Below are 20,290 nucleotides of genomic sequence, written 5' to 3' on the forward strand. Positions count from 1 at the left end.
AATCAAACAACAAGCTGTCAGCATCAGGACAAATAAGAGACTGCCTGTCAGTCGCCATGGAAAAATGCTTTGGTATTGGGGCCTGCAGGGTGTTGCCTCAGGGCTTGAATGTGGCCCAGGTCCCATATGTTCAACAGGGGGCCCAGAGCAGCAGGAGTGGGTGCAGTTACTGGAACCAATCTCCCTGTGGCCCTCCCTGTGTTTACAAATGCTTCAATTTATGAATGAACAGTGAGCCTCTACATAGAGTGCTCCCCGTTCATTCACGCTGCAGAGGCTGAAGAGAAAGGATTGAGGGATCAGTGTTCTCAATCACATTCTCTGTCTCAAAAGTGAGGAGTTGTGTGTCTGGTTAGACCCCTGATTTTTCACCAACCCCCAAAGTGATGTTCAAAAAAATGTAAAAAAATAAAAATGAAAAAAAGTAAAGAAAAGTAATTCTTGATGCGGCTATAGCCACCTGTTAGTCTTGGTTCACTGTTCCTGTCAGCTAGGCTGTACAGGGCCCCATGATTTCTAACAGCAACCTTGTGTCACTTCCTCACTGCCCCATTGCTAGCAGGATTCAGCAGCATTTAGGGCTAGTGAGTGAGCAATTCCACAGATATGGAAGGCTCTCCCACATGACTCTGCTGCTGGCGCTGTGTGACATCAGCCTAATGTTGCACTACTGTTGTTTACAGAGTAATATTTTGCAGTCTGCTAGGCAAATGCAAATATTTATTGTGATGAACAGGGCCTCTAGTATGAGTAAGGCATATAAGCAGACACAGTGATAGGTAACTACATACTTGCCAACAGTCCCGATTTTCACTACACATTCACGATATTCATACCTAAACTCAGGTCCTACCGTGTCCTGGGAAAATTCACGGAAAATTGGCTTTGTGTCAGTGTCCATGATGAATCGCCCGTCACCACCGATTGAGATCCGGGGCGTTCCCCATTTTTGTGAAGAGCAGCAGAGGCCGAGGCAGGGAAGAAACAAGAGGCAGACCCTGGGTTGTGGGCCAGGCCACGGGGTGGGGGGTTGGCGGCAGCTCCATTTCTATTGGCACTCGCTTTCATTTCCACAGCCTCTTGTTTGTTCCCCTTGGCCTCCACAAGAGCTGCTCGTTTCAAAAATGGCAGCTGAGACAATATCACCAGTGCAGTCCCCGGACCTCTAGCGGAGGCTCAGGTGATACAGCAGCATGGAGGTCTCAGAATCTAATGGCAAGCTGCATCTGGTGACAAGGGAGCTGCATCTCTGGTGACAAGCTGCATTTCCGGTGACAAGTAAGCTGCATCTCTAGTGACAATTGAGCGCTGCATCTCTGGTGACAAGTGAGTGCTGTATCTCTGGTGACAATTGAGCGCTGCATCTCTGGTGACAAATGAGCGCTGCATTGCTGGTGACAAGTAAGCCACATCTCTGGTGACAAGTGAGTGCTGCATCACTGGTGACAAGTAAGCTGCATCTCTGGTGACAAGTGAGTGCTGCATCTCTGGTGTCAAGTGAGTGTTGCATCTCTGGTGACAAGTGAGCAGTGCATATCTGGTTCAAAGTGAGCACTGCTTCTCTGGTGACAAGTTGCAAGCTGCATCTGGTGGCAAGTGAGTGCTGCATCTCTGGTGGCCAATGAGTACTGCATCACTGGTGACAAGTAAGCTGCATCTCTGGTGACAAGTTACAAGCTGCATCTGGTGGCAAGTGAGTGCTGCATCTCTGGTGACACGAGAGCGCTGCATCTCTGGTGACATCAGAGCGCTGCATCTCTGGTGACATCAGAGCACTGCATCTCTGGTGACATCAGAGTGCTGCATCTCTGGTGAAAGGTAAGCGCTGCATCTCTGGTGGCAAGTAGCAAGCTGCATTTTTCTCTCTCTCTCCCTCTCTTTCTCCCTCCATCCCTCTCTTCCTCCTTCCTCCCTCCCTACCTCTTTCATCTCAGACTCTAACCACACCCCCTTTAAGCAACATCCAATATTTTGTTTAAACCACGCCCACTTTGTGCACTCCCCCACTATGCCACGCCTACAACAAATACCCCATCCCCTAATAATAATAAGACTCCACCTACAGACAAAAAGTGGCCCCTTTTGACAATGTTGGCAACTATGTAACTATAAGGCTTTAAGGCTTGAAGCTTTCCAGTTTTTAATGCAAGACAATTGCTGTAATGTCTGAATAGAATTAGCAGATTCTTGATTTAATTAAAACAAATTAAATCTGAAAAAGTACTATTCATTTTGAAGCTCTGGCTCATTAGAACTGTACAGAATAAAACTTGGTTAATAACACACAGTAATATCTTAAAGCACATTTCCACTTTTGCAAACTGGGATAACACCTACTTTATGATTTGTTTCATGTCTCCATTAACATAGCATAACTTAAAAAAAATATTCCAAAGTTGTTGATAATATTTTACTCCTGCGCTGCAATGTGTGCCCATCAAATATATAGGTTGCCTGCACTAACCCTACATTTACACCTATAATAGCAGTCACAGAAAGTTCACAATTCTGTTTCTCTACTCACAGAACACTTCCCGGAGATATATTGTATTCAGGGCAGTCTTTAATATAGATTGGACCCTGGGCAAAATTTTTCTTGGGGCCCACCCATGCAATTTCCCTCTCCACCTACTCTGAGACATACAATAAATAGAAGCTAGACTTAAAATCAGTTTTCTGTATCAGATCAGGCAGCAATTGAGATTGGTTGCCAGCAGTTACAGCATATCATTACTGCTTACTGACTAGTTGCTAGAGGTTACAGCACACATTATGGCTCACTGATTAGTTGCTAGAGGTTACATCACATCACCTCCTCACAGCAGGGGAGCATGTAACTGTATGTAAAATAAACTTTACTTATTTTTAACAATGTTGTTATAATGTCTTGTGAGGGAAACGGGAAAATCCTACTTGCCCCACCCCTTTTTTTCTAGACTTTAATTGTATTTGGGATGTTGGTACCTTACCTTTCTATATATAGACAAACCTGAGCAGTTATTGTTTAACACTGGGCTAATTTATAGATTCTACAGTTTAGATGATGTCTATACTAACTGTTAAAGTGTCATTAAATCTAGACTATGAACAACTCTCATTACATGCTATATAACAAAGTGTGTATACTCACAAAGACACTAAAGCATTTGTGTTGTGTAGATTGAAATATACCTGGTTGATCCTGTCTTCAACTGTCCCTCCCATAATTTCTGTGTCCTCAGTAGGTTGAGGTTGTGTAGACCAGCTGGTGTCCTCTACAGAGCAAGCACAAATTTCAGTTCTCTTCTAAGGTCTCCATTTTCTCCCTTTTCTGTACAGCCCATGTGACTATAGAGTTACACACATGGGCATATACATAGTGGTAAATGACACTCCCTTCCCTCTCTCCTCCATGTCCTCCTATTGCTAAACACTATGGGAGCGCAATATAGTATGCTGATTGATTATATTCACTAAGAAACTCCCAAAAGTTTTAATATAAATCAGTATTAAATATATCAAATGTAATTGCTAATGCCTGAAAGTAAAAAAAAACAAAAAAAACAAAAGAGGCTTGGATACAGATCCTGTTTGAAGTGAAAGCTAGTGTCAGTGATCTCTGGCGTTATCTACACCATATTAATGCTAATAATAATAAAATGCACATCTGATGTTCAATAAGGTTTTTTTGAGATCTGAATAGCAGTTATTTAATAATTCTAATGTCATTTTACTTGCTCCTCTGATACAGTTTTTTTTTTTTTGTTTTGTGAATAGCACAGCACCAATCTGGGCTGGCCAGACACAGACTTGCAATGTAGAGCATAAATAGAAGCCCCTCCCAAAGATCTTTCCCTGCAGATGACAAAGAACAGGGAAAAATCATGTGATCACACAGCAGAGATGCAGGAATAAGGCATACTCCAGAGAGATAAAAGCCACAAGAATGGTATTTCTTAGGGTGGAGTGGAACGAGCACACTGCATCTTTCTTGCCCACTATACAGCATTTGCCATTGTGGTAACTTTGTGCACTGAAAATAATGAACATTAGTTACTAAGTAACATAAAAGTAACATAAAATAATTTTGTAGTCATATATATATATATATATATATATATATATATATATATATATATATATATATATATATTCGATGGGACAGTCTCGGAACAGTACAAGTGACAACAGTCTCTACGGCTCTACAGCTTAGAATTCAGATTCAAAATGCACAGCAAGCAGGCTTGCAGACACAACCCAACCCAAAGCCAGCCGTGAAAAACTGTGCTACATTTTCATAATACACAGAGTTTCTGTCTAAGATTCGGTGTGTTCCATGCTATGATGATGACAAACTCAGTTGAAAAACTTCTTGAAAAACTTGTTCAATAGAAATATAGGGAATCATATTGACCATTGCAACTAGCTTCTCAGCTTTTCATCTAAATTTACTGCTGTGATGAGCTCACCAAGCTTCAAGACAACAGACAAGACCTTGCATTGGATCAGATTCTGGACCACTTCACCGAAACTGCGAAATGTGTTTGGGTGAAAAAAAAAAAAGAAGAAAAACCATGGCAGTTTTATACCATTAATTACCATGGTTATAATAAAGGCACATCAATGTTTGTGTCTACGTGTGTGCATTTAATGGAGAATGGGTCTGGCTTTCCAGGATCACTAAGCACCAAAAATTAATGAAATATTTGCAAAATAACACTTTTATATATAATTAGCTATCACTACTATACCTAATGCATAAGCCAAAAAGTTGCCCAAAGCTGCAGAGATCCAAATCCAGTTTGGAATATGCTGGCTGCCAATACCTGGAAATCAGAAACATGAACAATCAAGTTTAAAAGAATACATTTATGAAACAAAATGCATATCCCCCCCAAAAGTTCCTGGGAAAGCCCTCACATTAAACATGTCTATTAAATGTGTCTATTGCATACAATGCAGTGTGTTCTTCCTCGATAGTAACACTTCACATTATACTGCATAATCTTATAATACAAAACTTTCACTTGCAAGTCAATCCAATTTTATTTTATTACCAACCATTCACTGATTAGGGCTGCTGAGAGAACATTAATGAGTTCTCACTCTTTCCTTCTATCTCTTGCAAGTTATTGTCTTTGAACTATCTTTCCCATGTGTTTATCTCTTAAATATGTTGTAGGGTCAGTTTTTTCCAATTCTTTATTTATTCTAGAGAACATACAGTCAAGTAATAAGACACAAAAATGATACAGTTCAATACAGTACATGTTAATTAACGAGTCAGTGCACAGTTGTCAAACAGAGAAGATAAAAAAAGTCAGTTTAATATTAAAATGTTCTTTGTTATGGTTTAGAGATTTTTAATTTATAAATTTTTTTTTATGTTTTATGCATTTTTATAATTAGTATTATATACAATTCATACAGGGCCAACAGTTTGTGTAGTGCTTTCCAAAATAATGAAAGGCAGTGCAGTTACAATACAATTCAAGATGAGAGGGATAGGAGAGCACTGCTCGTGGAAGCTTACAACCTAAAGGGAAAGTTAAATGATACAACAGGTTGTAACCATGTGGGGATGAGTTGTTAGCTAGAGGCGGAATAGGCTTACCTGAAGAGATGAGTTTTCAGGGATTGTCTAAAAAGCAGACAGAGTAGAAGAGGTACAGGTGTGAGTACAAGATTCTAGAGGAAGGGGTGCTCTGGGGAAGTCCAGGAGGTAAGCAAGGGCAAAGGTGACAAGAGAGCTAGAGAGCAAGGAGGTCCTAGAAGGAGCAAAAAGGATAGTTTGATTATTATTTCAAGACAAGATTTGGGATGTAGCTGGGGATAGAGTTGTGGGTGGCTTTGAAGTTTTTTTTTTTTTATTTGAATTTAATTTGTTGGGGCTACTGGTAGCAAGTGGAGGAATTGGCAGGGAGGGGTGGCAGATCCTGAGTGGTTAGTAAGGTGGATGAGTCTGGCAGCAGCATTCATATTAGACTGAAGGGTAGATAGCTTGTGTAGAGGTAAACCAAAGAGGAGGGAGCTGCAGTAGTCGAGACAAGGAAAAACAAGTGAGTAAATTAGTAGCTTGGTGGTGTCATTGGTTAAAAAGTGGAGTATTTTGGAAATGTTATTGAGGTATCCTAAAATAACTGTGGTTCACAAATAAATACTAGACAGGATGCACCGATAATACAGGATTCATAGAGAATCCCAAACAATGTAAATACAGAGCAAAAACTGTTTGCGTTCAGACTTTAATTAAAACTTATTTTGGCGTAACAGGTAGGCGGGAAAAGTCATTCACATGTTCATTCACATGTGTGTGTAAATGTTTGCAAAAAAAAAAAAGGAAAATTAGAACATCCCTGGGTGAATGAGGAGATGATGAAACATTCAATATTCAAAAAACATTAAATATTCAGAAATATTAATATGCAATAATTACACTTTTTATTGCCAACTATAAATACTATAAAGAAAATATACTGTATGCAAAATCATTATGCATTCGCTTGAAATTACATTTGTATGTTTTTTTTTGCATCATTCTTATAATATTTTTAACAGAGTACACACCCTGTGTTTTGGCTGCAATGTCAGAATAGGTACAGAAGTAGAAGAACAGTGATAAAAAAAGTTAATTCAGCTGTTTATTTATACAAATAGCCTGAAATAGTCAGGCTGTAAAATTACGCATAAAGTAAAAAAAAAAAAGAATACTACTAACTACACACAGTGTTGTGAATTCATTAAGAAAAAAATAATAATAATACATTCATATTTACTGTCAAAGAGGTGAGATTGTTTAGGCCTTAGGAACAGATGATCTACAATGTTGCTATCATTGAACTATTACCCTCTTGAAGAACACAAAATACATGATCACTACATTAACTATTGAAAACTTTTACAAGCATGCATTGGGACAGAAACTCGCTGAAACAATGGTATCTTCTGTCACCAAACAAAAAGCTGTTTACTTATTTTGTTGGTTAGAGTGAGAAGGCCAAACTTGCATAAGTATTTATCACATGGAAATAACCCTCAACTATAGAACCCCATTGTGCGTAAGTAAAAAGACTATTTGGACAATATACAACCGTGCAAATAGCTGACGCCTCATCCAAAAACATATTGAAGGGCACAGCTAACCCATTTAATCATTTATTGGAAGCTCAGAGTTCATCCCAAAACATGCTGTAAGATTCATCTACCAGTATCATCTATATTTTTCTAAGCCATTCAATTTATACATAGGTCACAACTGAGATTATAAATTTAGTATCTAATGATCTAAAGAACTTGGTCACAAAGAAATTATATATGAAAGTATGATTATAAGTAGAAGTGTTTTAGCAACAAATTAGTATTATAAAAAACATAAATCATGATTAGAATTGTATAAGAATTTAACCTATGTTTAGATAAACAAATATTGATTGGATACCCAAATTATACATGTATCCATATAGATAATAATTGTATGTGATTTGTTTGATATATATCTAACCTGTGTCCTTTCTAAACGGACTAAAGATTAACAGATATACAGTGATATGCATATATATCACCAATTTATGCAAGTGATTATTGGAAATTTATGTTAAAGCGTATTCTACATTATGCCATAATTCTTGAACACTCGAATATATTCGTTAGAACATATAAATAACGAACACATATTACAGAATTAGAAAAATATTCACTTAAAGAAATAAAACACCAAACATAGGTGAGACACCTGGTGGTGGAAGGTGCTATTACCTTAAAATCACGAGACTCCCGGGAAAGCTAACCATTAAGTCTGCCGGCCAATGAGGGGGGAACACATACCCTCTGGGCAGAACTTAGTATAATTTTATAATCCTTTTGTTGAAGAGGATATTTAAGAAACTAGAAAGATGGAGAAGAAAAGGAAAAAAGAGAGGAAGCTCGGAGGAGAGCTGGGGGGAGAGAGTCAGGGGGAAGCTTAGGGACCCCCCCCCTGAGAAGGGACACTGGAAGACATGCATGAATACACATTTTACATTCATGAAGATCCCTGCTCCTTGGAATGTTGAAGCCACGGCAGCCATCTTAAAATTCCTGGTAACTAATACTCCACACTAATAGCCATATTGGAAATGGGTAAATATATGTTTATCATCTATTTTATGTTCTCTTAAATATTGATGTTTTTGAATATTCTATTATTGAAATACTTCTCCCGAATCAATAACCGCCTTTTAGATTTTTCTCTAAATTAAATTTTTCATACATTTCTTTTTGCATAGATGCCAATTTTATTGACAAACAAATGTCTAATTTATTTCACATTGTTAACCACTTACTTACCTGCAGTATAGTAACGGTTGGATGTGTGAAATACAGACATTCTGTTTAATTGTCAATTATCAAAAGGTTATTGATTCTACCGAGAAATGATAATGGTGATAATTGTGTCCAAGGTACTACTACGCCCAGTTTGAGGGTGTTCCCAAAAATTGTCAAAATGATCAAGTAATGTAATCTGTATTTTAATATTTCATGTAAATATTTGTTTTCTGTCAACCAATAAATGTAGCTATTTTGTATGATCACTCGTCTCCGTGAATAAGTTTCACATATATAGACTGTGTCATATAGACTGATTCTGTATCTTAAAAATATCTTCGTTAAAAATTACTTAATAAATATTGTGCGGGAAAATGTCCTTAAAAGCACAACAACAGAAACAGGGAGTCACAACTGGAACATTGTTGTATATCCAGTATAAGTGTTTACAGATCTAACCACAGACTAAATATCTACATTATGGGCTGACATTTTCTACCTCATTGTCATACCAAGAAAGAACTTATAATGGTTCCAGACAGCTGCAAATCAGAATTTGAAAGTACTTTCTATACTATATGATCAGCAGCCAAGGCTAGACTGGGAATAAAAATTAGGGGTGCACCGAATGGGTTTTTTTGGTGCCGAAACCAATACCGAAAATGAAAAATACACTAGGCTGAAAACCGATACCGAAACAGCACTGATACCGAAACATATTTTTTTTTAAATATTTTTATACAGGAGATGGTCAGAGACTGGGGACATGGTACAGGAGATGGTCAGAGACTGGGGACATGGAACAGGAGATGGTCAGAGACGGGGGACATGGTACAGGAGATGGTCAGAGACAGAGGACATGGTACAGGAGATTGTCAGAGACTGGGGACATGTATAGGATATGGTCAGAGAATGAGGACATGGTACAGGAGAGGGTCAGAGACTGGGGACATGGTACAGGAGATGGTCAGAGACTGGGGACATGTACAGGAGATGGTAAGAGACTGGGGACATGGTACAGGAGAGGGTCAGAGACAGGGGACATGGTACAGGAGGTGGTCAGAGACAGGGGACATGGTACAGGAGATGGTCAGAGACTGGGGACATGTACAGGAGATGGTCAGAGACTGAGACATGTACAGGAGATGGTCAGAGACTGAGACATGTACAGGAGATGATCAGAGACTAGGGACATGGTACAGGAGATGGTCAGACTGGGGACATGGTACAGGAGATGGTCAGACTGGGCACATGGTACAGGGGATGATCAGAGACTGGGGACATGGTACAGGAGATGATCAGAGGCTGGGGACATAGTACAGGAGATGGTCAGAGACAGGGGACATGGTACAGGAGATGGTCAGAGACAGAGGACATGGTACAGGAGATGGTCAGAGACTGGTGACATGGTACAGGAGATGATCAGAGACTGGGGACATGGTACAGGAGATGATCAGGGACTGGGGACATGGTACAGGAGATGGTCAGAGACTGGGGACATGGTACAGGAGATGGTCAGAGACAGAGGACATGGTACAGGAGATTGTCAGAGACTGGGGACATGTATAGGATATGGTCAGAGAATGAGGACATGGTACAGGAGATGATCAGAGACTGGGGACATGGTACAGGAGATGATCAGGGACTGGGGACATGGTACAGGAGATGGTCAGAGACTGGGGACATGGTACAGGAGATGGTCAGAGACAGAGGACATGGTACAGGAGATTGTCAGAGACTGGGGACATGTATAGGATATGGTCAGAGAATGAGGACATGGTACAGGAGATGGTCAGAGACTGGGGACATGGTACAGGAGATGGTCAGAGACTGGGGACATGTACAGGAGATGGTAAGAGACTGGGGACATGGTACAGGAGATGGTCAGAGACAGGGGACATGGTACAGGAGGTGGTCAGAGACAGGGGACATGGTACAGGAGATGGTCAGAGACTGGGGACATGTACAGGAGATGATCAGAGACTGAGACATGTACAGGAGATGGTCAGAGACTGAGACATGTACAGGAGATGATCAGAGACTAGGGACATGGTACAGGAGATGGTCAGACTGGGGACATGGTACAGGAGATGGTCAGACTGGGCACATGGTACAGGGGATGATCAGAGACTGGGGACATGGTACAGGAGATGATCAGAGGCTGGGGACATAGTACAGGAGATGGTCAGAGACAGGGGACATGGTACAGGAGATGGTCAGAGACAGAGGACATGGTACAGGAGATGGTCAGAGACTGGTGACATGGTACAGGAGATGATCAGAGACTGGGGACATGGTACAGGAGATGATCAGGGACTGGGGACATGGTACAGGAGATGGTCAGAGACTGGGGACATGGTACAGGAGATGGTCAGAGAATGAGGACATGGTACAGGAGATGGTCAGAGGCTGGGAACATGGTACAGGAGATGGTCAGAGACTGGGCACATGGTACAGGAGATGGTCAGAGACTGGGGACGTGGTACAGGAGATGGTCAGAGACTGGGGACATGGTACAGGAGATGGTCAGAGACTGGGGACGTGGTACAGGAGATGGTCAGAGACAGAGGACGTGGTACAGGAGACGGTCAGAGACAGAGGACGTGGTAGAGGAGACGTCAGAGACGGAGGACGTGGTAGAGGAGACGGTCAGAGACGGAGGACGTGGTACAGGAGATGGTCAGAGACGGAGGATGTGGTACAGGAGATGGTCAGAGAAAGAGGACGTGGTACAGGAGATGGTCAGAAACTGCACACATGATACAACAGATCAATGCAGCCTCACCAGTGCTCGTTAGATGCAGCCAGCCAGTGTCCCCCATTGCAGCCGGAGTGTACCCCATTGCAGCCAGAGTGTCCCCCATTGCAGCCAGAGTGTCCCCCATTGCAGCCACTGTCCCCCATTGCAGCCAGTGTCCCCTTATTGCAGCCAGTGTCCCCCTATTGCAGCCAGTGTCCCCCATTGCAGCCAGTGTCCCATTATTGCAGCCAGTGTCCCCTTATTGCAGCCAGTGTCCCCCATTGCAGCCAACCTGTGAAGGGAAGAGAGGAGAGCCACCTCCGTCACCTGTTTGATCACAGCGCCAGGAACATCACAGCTTTCAGTTCAATAGCTGTGTGTTCCCGGCCGTGCGCCGTAACATACAGCCCCTCCCCCTTGTCCGGGCACTTTGATAGACAGATCATCCGTCAAATCCTGCGGGTGATCTGTCTATCAAAGTGCCCGGACAAGGGGGGGGGCTGTACGTGACGGCGCGTGGCCAGGAACACACAGCTATTGAAATGAAAGCTGTGATGTTCCCGTGCTGTGATCAAACAGGTGGTGGAGGCAGCTCTCTTGCACTATAGCATGATATAGCTTTTCGTGATGGGCGGCACCAGGGGCGGGGGGCAGAGCCCTGCCCCTTACCCAGGCCACGCCCCATTTTCGGCTCCATTATCCGCCGTTTTTCTCTTTCGACAAATTGTCGAAAAGGGCATTGTCAGCCGATATGTTTCGGCGGCCGAAATTTCGGTGCATCCCTAATAAAAATCAGCCCGGACATATGAAGCACACATATTTGTATATATGACCAAACATGGCCAGCCCAGATACAGCAGCTATTTTATAAGTTAGCAACAGAACTGGGATTAAAATGTGCACCAGCACATAATGTGTACAGATTTACAGGATAACTGTACTTTTATTATTGTATCCTGTAAATGTCCCATCTCCAAACCAGAATCTCCTCAGAGATATATACATACCTCCCCCTGCTCCTCCAAGATATTCTTCAATACCTATTCACAGAAAGTCTCATGGCCATTGGAATTAATGTTTTCCTTTACATTATGGTCAGTGCTTGTTGTTTCAATAGCTAGAGACTAGGTATTTGGTAATGTATACAGTATGTCTGTGTGGGGGAGGGGGTTTACATTTTGTGTGGGGTTTCCACAAAATGTTTGTCCAGAGGCCCCCTACAGACTTTAATCCAGTCTGTCTCTGAGCAACAACTTAAAGTTGACCTTCCAGAAAAAAGGAAGGTCCACTTTACAGCCAATTCCCATCCCCAAAATACAAATGGCTTAAAAAGCCCTAAAAATAAAGTTTTGACAAAACAAACTAAAAAATACTTACCTTGGGCTGGTTTCTGATGCACCTCACAGGAAAGCTTAAAATTCTGCAACAATGTGCTTCAGTCCATAGCATTAGTGCACTTATAATGCCCCGTACACACGAGCGGACTTTTCGACATCCAAACTCCGACGGACTGAGTCCGGCGGACTATCCGATCGTGTGTGGGCTGCAACGGACTTTAGCGAAGCTAAAGTCTGACGGACTTTAGAAATGAAGCATGCTTTAAATTTTCCCGACGGAACTCCGCCGGACCCGGTCCCCTTTGAAAAATCCGCTCGTGTGTGTGCTACTCCGACGGACTAAAACCGACGCTAGGGCAGCTATTGGCTACTGTCTAGGAACTTCCTACGTCGAATCCAGTCGTACGTCATCACGTTCGACTCCGTCGGAGTTTGGTGTGATGGTGTGTGGTCAAGTCCGTTCGGTCGAAAAGTCCGCCAGAACTCCGTCGGAACTCCGGCGGAACTCCGGCGGAACTCCTTTGGAGGTCTGTCAGACTTAATCCCTCTCGTGTGTACGGGGCATTAGAGTTTTCAAATTCCAACTTACCCAAGAGGCAGCAGTGAGGCACAATTGTATTGCCTGTGCCTTTTTTGTCAAAGCTTTATTTATTTTGTATAATCTTTATGTATTTTACTTTTTGTATTTTAAAGAGGCACAAAATATACGTTGCTTATTATGACCAGAAAGTCACATTACAGCATTGACAGAATAAATATTTTTATCAAGAAATATAAAGTGCCATTGTCTTTTTTGACTTACTCATGTTTTACACGTGTTTATTGCGTGAGAAGTGTCCCTCTTCATTGTGTCATCTTTAAACTACAAGTGGTGGTAGACTGGGAAAAGATTAAAGAAGGGGGGGGGGGGGCAGGCTTTATTTTTTAAGTTGTTTTTTTAAAGCTAGGTTTTGTGGCAGGAAAGTGAACCTTCAGTTTTAGTGAAAGGGTCACTTTAAGCTTATGTTAATCTAATTTATTCAAATTTTTTAATGGCCCCTTAGTATTAGTTAAAATAATATTTTTCTGAATTTGAAAGATCTCTCTAATTATTAACTTAATGAGTAGACATCTAAAAATATAAGTACAAAAGCAATAGTAAGAAGAAAAGCATAGATGCAAAGACTATTTATGATGTGTGAGAGATAATATTACCTGATGCTGTATAATCCCAATCATAAAAAGATAATAAAATATAATTAAATAATATCATCAAAAATCCAGAAAAAGTTAATATATTTGGAGCAATCCAAAGAGGCACTATCTAAAAATAAAGAAAGTTGAAAACAATTATATGCATATTATTATATTTCTTAGTTCTATCCCTAAAGAAAAAAATATTTAATAAGAAAACTTAACTTTAAACCCCATCTTACATTTTCCCCTGGAAAAACTGGCAAATACAATACCTTGAAAGAGTATTCATACCCCTTGAAATTTTCCACATTCTGTCATGTTACAACCAAAAACGTGAATGCATTTTATTGGGATTTTATGTGATAGACCAACACACATCTGTAAACAGCAATTTTTAAGTCTTGCCACATATTCTCGATTGGATTTAGGTCTGGACTTTGACTGGGCCATTCTAACACATGAATATGCTTTGATCTGAACCTTTCCATTGCAGCTTTGGCTGTAAGTTTAGGGTCGTTGTCCTGCTGGAAGGTGAACCTCCGCCCCAATCTCAAGGCTTTTGCAAACTCTAACAGGTTTTTTCTAAGATGCCCTGTATCCAGCTTCCCATCAACTCTGACCAGCTTCCCTGCCCCTACTGAAGAAAAGCATCCCCACAACACCCCACCATGTTTCAGGGTGGGGATGGTGTGTTCAGGGTGATGTTCAGTGTTAGTTTTTACCGCCACACATTAAGTTAAATTTTGGTCTCATCTAACCAAAGCACCTTCTTCCACATGTTTGCTGTGTCCCCCACATGGCTTCTCAGATTCTCCAATGTGAGCTGTGGATCTCTGTAGCTCCTCCAGAATTACCCTGGGTGCTTCTCTGATTAATGCTCTCCTTACACGGCTTGTCAGTTTAGGTGGGCGGCCATGTCTTGGTAGGTTTGCAGTTGTGCCATACTCTTTCCATTTTCAGATGATGGATTTTACAGTGCTAACCCTGCTTTAAACTTCTCCACAACTTTATCCCTGACCTGTCTGTTGTTCTTCTTGGCCTTCATGATGTGGTTTGTTCACTAAGGTTCTCTAACAAACCTCTGAGGGCTTCACAAAACAGCTGTATTTATACTGAGATTAAATTACTATTTACTAATTAGGTGACTTCTGAAGGCAATTGGTTCCAATAGATTTTAGTTAGGGGTATCAGAGTAAAGGGGGCTGAATACACATGCACGCCACACTTTTCAGATATTTTTTTGTAAAAAAATTGAAAACCATTTATCATTTTCCTTCCACTTCACAATTATGTGCCACTTTGTGTTTGTCTATCACATACAACCCCAATAAAATACATTTACATTTTTGGTTGTAACATGACAATATGTGGAAAATTTTAAGTGGTATGAATACTTTTTCTAAGGCACTGCTTGTTGAATTTATTCACACACATTCAAATGAGTGTTCTAGGCTTCAAAAATGATTCTAAACTCCTAAACATCATATTTTCTGAAAGCAGGAAAAACAGTCAAATAAACATTGATAGTAGCAATTTTTTATGTATTTTTATTTTGTGTAACAGTTTTGCAGACTTTTGTTTTTTGCATTGATAATATACAAAACTAGTTTAGTGCACACAAACACTTTAAATTAACTTTTTTATTTGCAACTTAAAAAGATAAGACTGTGTAGAGTAAACTGGTACCATATATGTCAAGCCTTAAAACAGTATTAGGCCCAAAAGCAAATAACTATTATAATGCAGCTTACCAATTCTTATGCCGCATACACACGTAGCAGACTATCCGCGGACTTAGTCTGGCGGACTTTGCAACTATAGAGGACCCCAAGAGGTGACTACATGCCAGTACACTGTCCAAGGAACCATAGGCTATGCTGATTTAATACTTACCTAAGGTGAGAGGCTAGAGAGCATGGAGGTGATGTGGGAGCAAGATTGTCATCTATATTATGAATAATAACCACTTATGCCATGTACACACGATCAGACTATCCGGTGGGCAACCTGCCGGACTTTGCAGCGGAGGTCCCCTGGACTTTCCGAACGAGTGGACCTGCCCACACACGACCGGACTTTTCCGGTGGACTAGGTCCGGCGGACAATCCGCCGGACTATGGCAGGAGTCCGCCAGACTTTTGAAATGAACGGAGAAAAGTCAGTTCATTTTGAACGTGGCTCCAGGTAGATGGAACTAGCGAAGGAAGTCAATGGGGAACCCCTATGCAAAAAAACGGCGTGGGGGTCCCTCCAAAGTCCATAACAGACCCTTATCCGAGCACGCAGCCCAGCCAGTCAGGAAAGGGGGTGGGGATGAGCGAGCCCCCCCCGAGCCGTACCAGGCCGTGTGCCCTCAACATGGGGGGGGGGGGTGCTTTGGGGAAGAAGCAGAAGGCAGCGGTGACAGCGAGTGTGTGTCAAAACTAAGATTTCAGAAATATAACTGATTCATAGTGAGAGATATTGAAGGAAAATGAGGGCATATGAATATAGATGAGAAAATTACGCATCCAACCTGTTAAATGATGTTGCTTTTAACGTAAAAATACATCAACATCATATCTAAAATTCATTCCTGTTGACATTCTCATTTTTTAAGTAAAAAATCCACCAAACTACTCTCTCTAATAGATTACGGTGGGTGTCTCCCCCTCTAGGTAGGTGGTTTACTCTCTCTAGGCCATAAAAAGTGAGGGAGGACATATTACCATGATGCAACATGATGTTTAGATACAGTCAATAAACCCTTATCATTCTGATATGAAACTCCATGAAAGTTAACAGAGCAATAGCCACAGCTGTAGACATGGATAGATCCATGTTATTAAAACACAAATCCCATAAAAAAGGTAAACCTGACGGTCAAGATATTCTTACTTTTGTTACCACCTATTCAGGAGAATTTAATCCAATATATTAAATTAAGTATTTATGAGCATTTAATTAAAAAACATCTACCTATCTTGTCCACAGATCGTGATCTTTCTCCATTCCTAAAGAAAGGGTGTAGATTTTCCAGTCGTCGGGCTAAAACTTTCAGAGGAATGTTGTGACCCAGCTTGTTTTTGTCCAAGGGTGTGGAGAGGACATGGTTAAGTGCCAATGGATCATATGGCGGTGGCACCAACACATGTAATTTCTGCCACAAACATACCAAAAAATCAAAGACAGTACAATCTTGAGCTACAGGGAAGGAGTTTTTTCTGCTACATAAACTGTGGTTCCTCCAACTAGTTTATGCAATAGCGTGTACTTTGTGCAGTCTGCAATATGTGGGCTGCACAATCAGATCTATTAGGACATGGGTGAGCGAAAAATTTCATGGAGCTTTATATCAGAATAAGGGTTTATCGAATGTATCGAAATACTTTAAATATGTGCATTATGGTAATATGTCCTCCTTCACTTTTTACAGCCTAGAGAGAGTAAAAAATCCACCTAGAGGGGGATGCACCACCACAAGCTATTAGAGGAAGAAGCTTGGTGAATTTTTAACTTAAAAACGAGAATGCCAACATGAATGAATTTTAGATATGATGTTAATGTATTTTTACATTAACAACCACATCTAATAGGTTGGATGCGTAATTTTCTCATCTATATTCATATGCCCTAATTTTCAGTTCTTTTCCTGAAATCTTAGTTTTGGCCCACAAATAGTTGAATTTTTTTTATTCAGAATTTTTAATCACAGAATTAATGTACAATAATCTATGATGATTACTATCATTGTTTTTTCATGTCTATTGTGTCAATGTATAAATGCATTTTAAATCTATGCAGAAAAAGCTTTTTACCTTCAGAGAGTCTCATTTACAGCTAATTACATTGACTAATGAATGGGAGTGGTTTGAGTCTCTTTTTGTATATACTGTTTGTTGTCTGGTTATGTGTGTAACTTTGCTGTGAACAAGGCTCTTTGCCAAAACAAGTTAGCAGTTACTCTGTACTTGGTGATTATCAAATAAAGAATTTGGAAGGGTTCCAGAGTGGGGGCTCTTTCCATATATCCATATTCCAAATTTTGTGACAAGTGGGTGGTCGTCTGAACCTGGCACCTGGAGAGAAGGCATCAGTAACCAACATGCATATTAGGAGGTTTTCACAGTTAGAGCGGTGCTACCTTGTATGCACATTTGATAGGCCGCACTAATGGGCACTGATAAGGCGGCACTGATTGGAACTGATGGGTGGTGCTGATGGGCACTGATAGTTGGTACTGATAGGTGGCATTGGTGGGCACTGGTTAGCAGTACTGATGGGCTATGGTAGGTGGCACTGGTAGGCACTGGTTAAGAGCACTGTGTGGACCAATATCCCTTTTACAGAAGCCGGTAAAAGCATGAGGTAAAAAAAAAAAGCAGATTACTGGCTTCTGTTTACATCATATGATCAGCTGTCATGATGCAAGTGCCCCTAGGAGGACAAGGCACATGTAATTCTGGCCTAGGCAAAAATTGTGGTGGGGGCAGGGGGCAGGACTAATACACCCCTGGAGTAGCACACCCTGGTAGGTATTGTGCTCTCCCAGAGACAGGGTGGGATGATATTTCACCTCTGAGTGTAGTTCTCAGGTAATAATGTCAAATGTGAACAGATGGCTGCCAGTAACTTTTAGGTGAACAAAAAGGAAGTTCAATACATAGGACACCAAGGGAAAAGAGCAAAGGTTTCAGATGCTCCAAGTTGACCTAACCTGACGCGGAGTTTCTGGTGCTGACATCATGCCGCTACACAATCCAGAGTCAGCAGCAGCTTTCCATGTGAGTGTATTGAACTATGCATTACAATGTTTGAACAGAACAATAGAAAGGGCGCCAGGTGAGTATGAGTAAGGGCTCATTTACACTTGCTTCGGCTTCAACAAGGTCTCAATAAGGCTTCAACAAGACTTTGGACAGGCTTTGTTAAAGCTCTCTGAATGCTAGTCAAAGCTCCTGTCACTAAATAAAATTGCTAGCTTACAGTCCTGTTTACACCTGCTTTTGCTTTGCTTCAAAAATTATACCCCATGTAGCTTCAGTGGTGCTTCAAAGCATCTCCAAAGCCTCCAAAGAAGTCTATGGCAAAGCTTGCTTGAAGCCCCAGTGAAGCCACATCGAAGCCCCCACGAAGTCTTACTGAAGCCCCATCAAAGCCTTACCAAAGCCTCATCAAAGCCTCATTGAAGCACTAAGCAAAAGCAGGTGTAAACAGGAGGACTGTAAGCTAACCATTGGCATTCACAGAGCTTTAACAAAGTGTGTCCAAAGCCTTGTTTTGAAGCAAGTGTAAACTAAAAAGACAATAGTTTATTCCATATTCACTTCCATAAAAGTATCCTGTGTACGGCATGCAGGGCTAGTGTGGCATGCAGGTGAAGCAGGCAGCGAACTTATGTGAAGTGCAGGACAGTTGTAGGGCACAAGCTCAGACTGCTGCAGGACAGATACACATCCGTGGAAACACAACGTGCATTTGAAATAAACCACTGTTGTCTTGTACTCATACTAAACAAACTTCTATAAGTTGGCTGGAAAAGGATATGAATATTCATAACTCAAGCCCACTGTATACTCTCACACTAATGCCAGAGGTGACAGTGCCACCTATTGACAGAAGGGAGAACTGACAGCTATGATCAGTTTAGGAGAAGGCTAAAAAATAAATCGGCATTGCATTAGAAGCAGATTTAATTGAAAGAGACACCCCTGCTTATGACATATAACCACACTAATACCTAGTTATAACAACAAATGCAATTTAAAGCATACAATGTATTTGGAGATAACAAGGCCCACTAAGAGGAAAAAGATTATTAAAGCCTCTCTTTATCTCAACCCCTTTTTCATGACTCCCACATGGGTTTATTGGATGACGAAAGGAAGAAGCAGAATATTTAACAATGTACCTCTGTGTGTTGCTGCAGCATCCTATATCACAAAATAAGATTCCCTCAATGTGTAGAATATAAGAAAAAATAAACTCTCATTGGCTGCCGTAGTCAGCTAAGTCTTTGTACTGGTCATTTTGATGGACAATTATGCTCTCTAATATTTAAATCTTTTTTCATGGATAATAATATTTTGTAAAGCCATATCAGAAATCAGCCATGTATTCAAGAAAAAAATTGTCTTACCTGTACAATTCTGTTCCACACATGTTGCATTACATATACAGATAAAGGGTTTGTGTCCACTGCACTATACTGAAAAGGAGAAATAGAATTGACATTGTTACATTATAACTTAAAAGCATGACTATGTGTGTGTGTGTGTGTGTGTGTGACAGTATTGTGCAGACATGTGTGAAGAAATGCTGTAAAGTAACAATGGTTTCATAATGTATATTTTAATTGTTTAGTTTTTTATCAATTTACAAAATGCAAAGTGAGCGAACAGAAGAAAAGCCTAAGTCAAATTAATATTTGGTGTGACTACCCTTTGGCCTAAAACAAGCATCAGTTCTTACACTTGCACCCTTTGTACACTTGCGCAAAGTAAATGATTTTGTAGGGTTAGAGTCAGGTTATAATTAATCAATTATACCAAACAGCTGCTAATGATCATCAATTTCATATGTAGGTTGAAGCACAGTCATTAACTGAAACAGAAACAGCTGCGTAGGAAGCTTATAACTCGGTGAGGAACAGTCAAACTCTGCTACTAAGGTGAGGTTGTGGAAGACAATTTCATGTCACAAGTCATGCATCTTGGCAAGCCTGAAGACATCAACAAGACACAAGGTAGTTATACTGTATTGGCAAGAGTTTCTC

General features: G+C 40.8%; 1 protein-coding gene across 3 annotated transcripts in view; it reads right to left on the reverse strand.

Annotated features, from left to right (window-relative positions):
* LOC143997176 (ethanolaminephosphotransferase 1-like) overlaps window positions 1–20,290 on the reverse strand; it is a 90,573-nt gene that overhangs the window by 33,067 nt on the left and 37,216 nt on the right. For all 3 annotated transcript variants that reach the window (XM_077492656.1, XM_077492655.1, XM_077492657.1), the window contains exons 2-4: window positions 19,655–19,723; window positions 13,555–13,663; window positions 4,731–4,805 (exon numbers count right to left, since the gene is read on the reverse strand). In XM_077492656.1, the coding sequence (XP_077348782.1) occupies window positions 4,731–4,805; window positions 13,555–13,663; window positions 19,655–19,723 (253 nt within the window). The remainder of the gene's footprint in view (window positions 1–4,730; window positions 4,806–13,554; window positions 13,664–19,654; window positions 19,724–20,290) is intronic.

The sequence above is a fragment of the Lithobates pipiens genome, unplaced genomic scaffold (genome assembly GCF_037356315.1).
Source record: "Lithobates pipiens isolate NorthernLeopardFrog02 unplaced genomic scaffold, aLitPip1_a1.2 Scaffold_19, whole genome shotgun sequence".
NCBI lineage: Eukaryota > Metazoa > Chordata > Amphibia > Anura > Ranidae > Lithobates > Lithobates pipiens.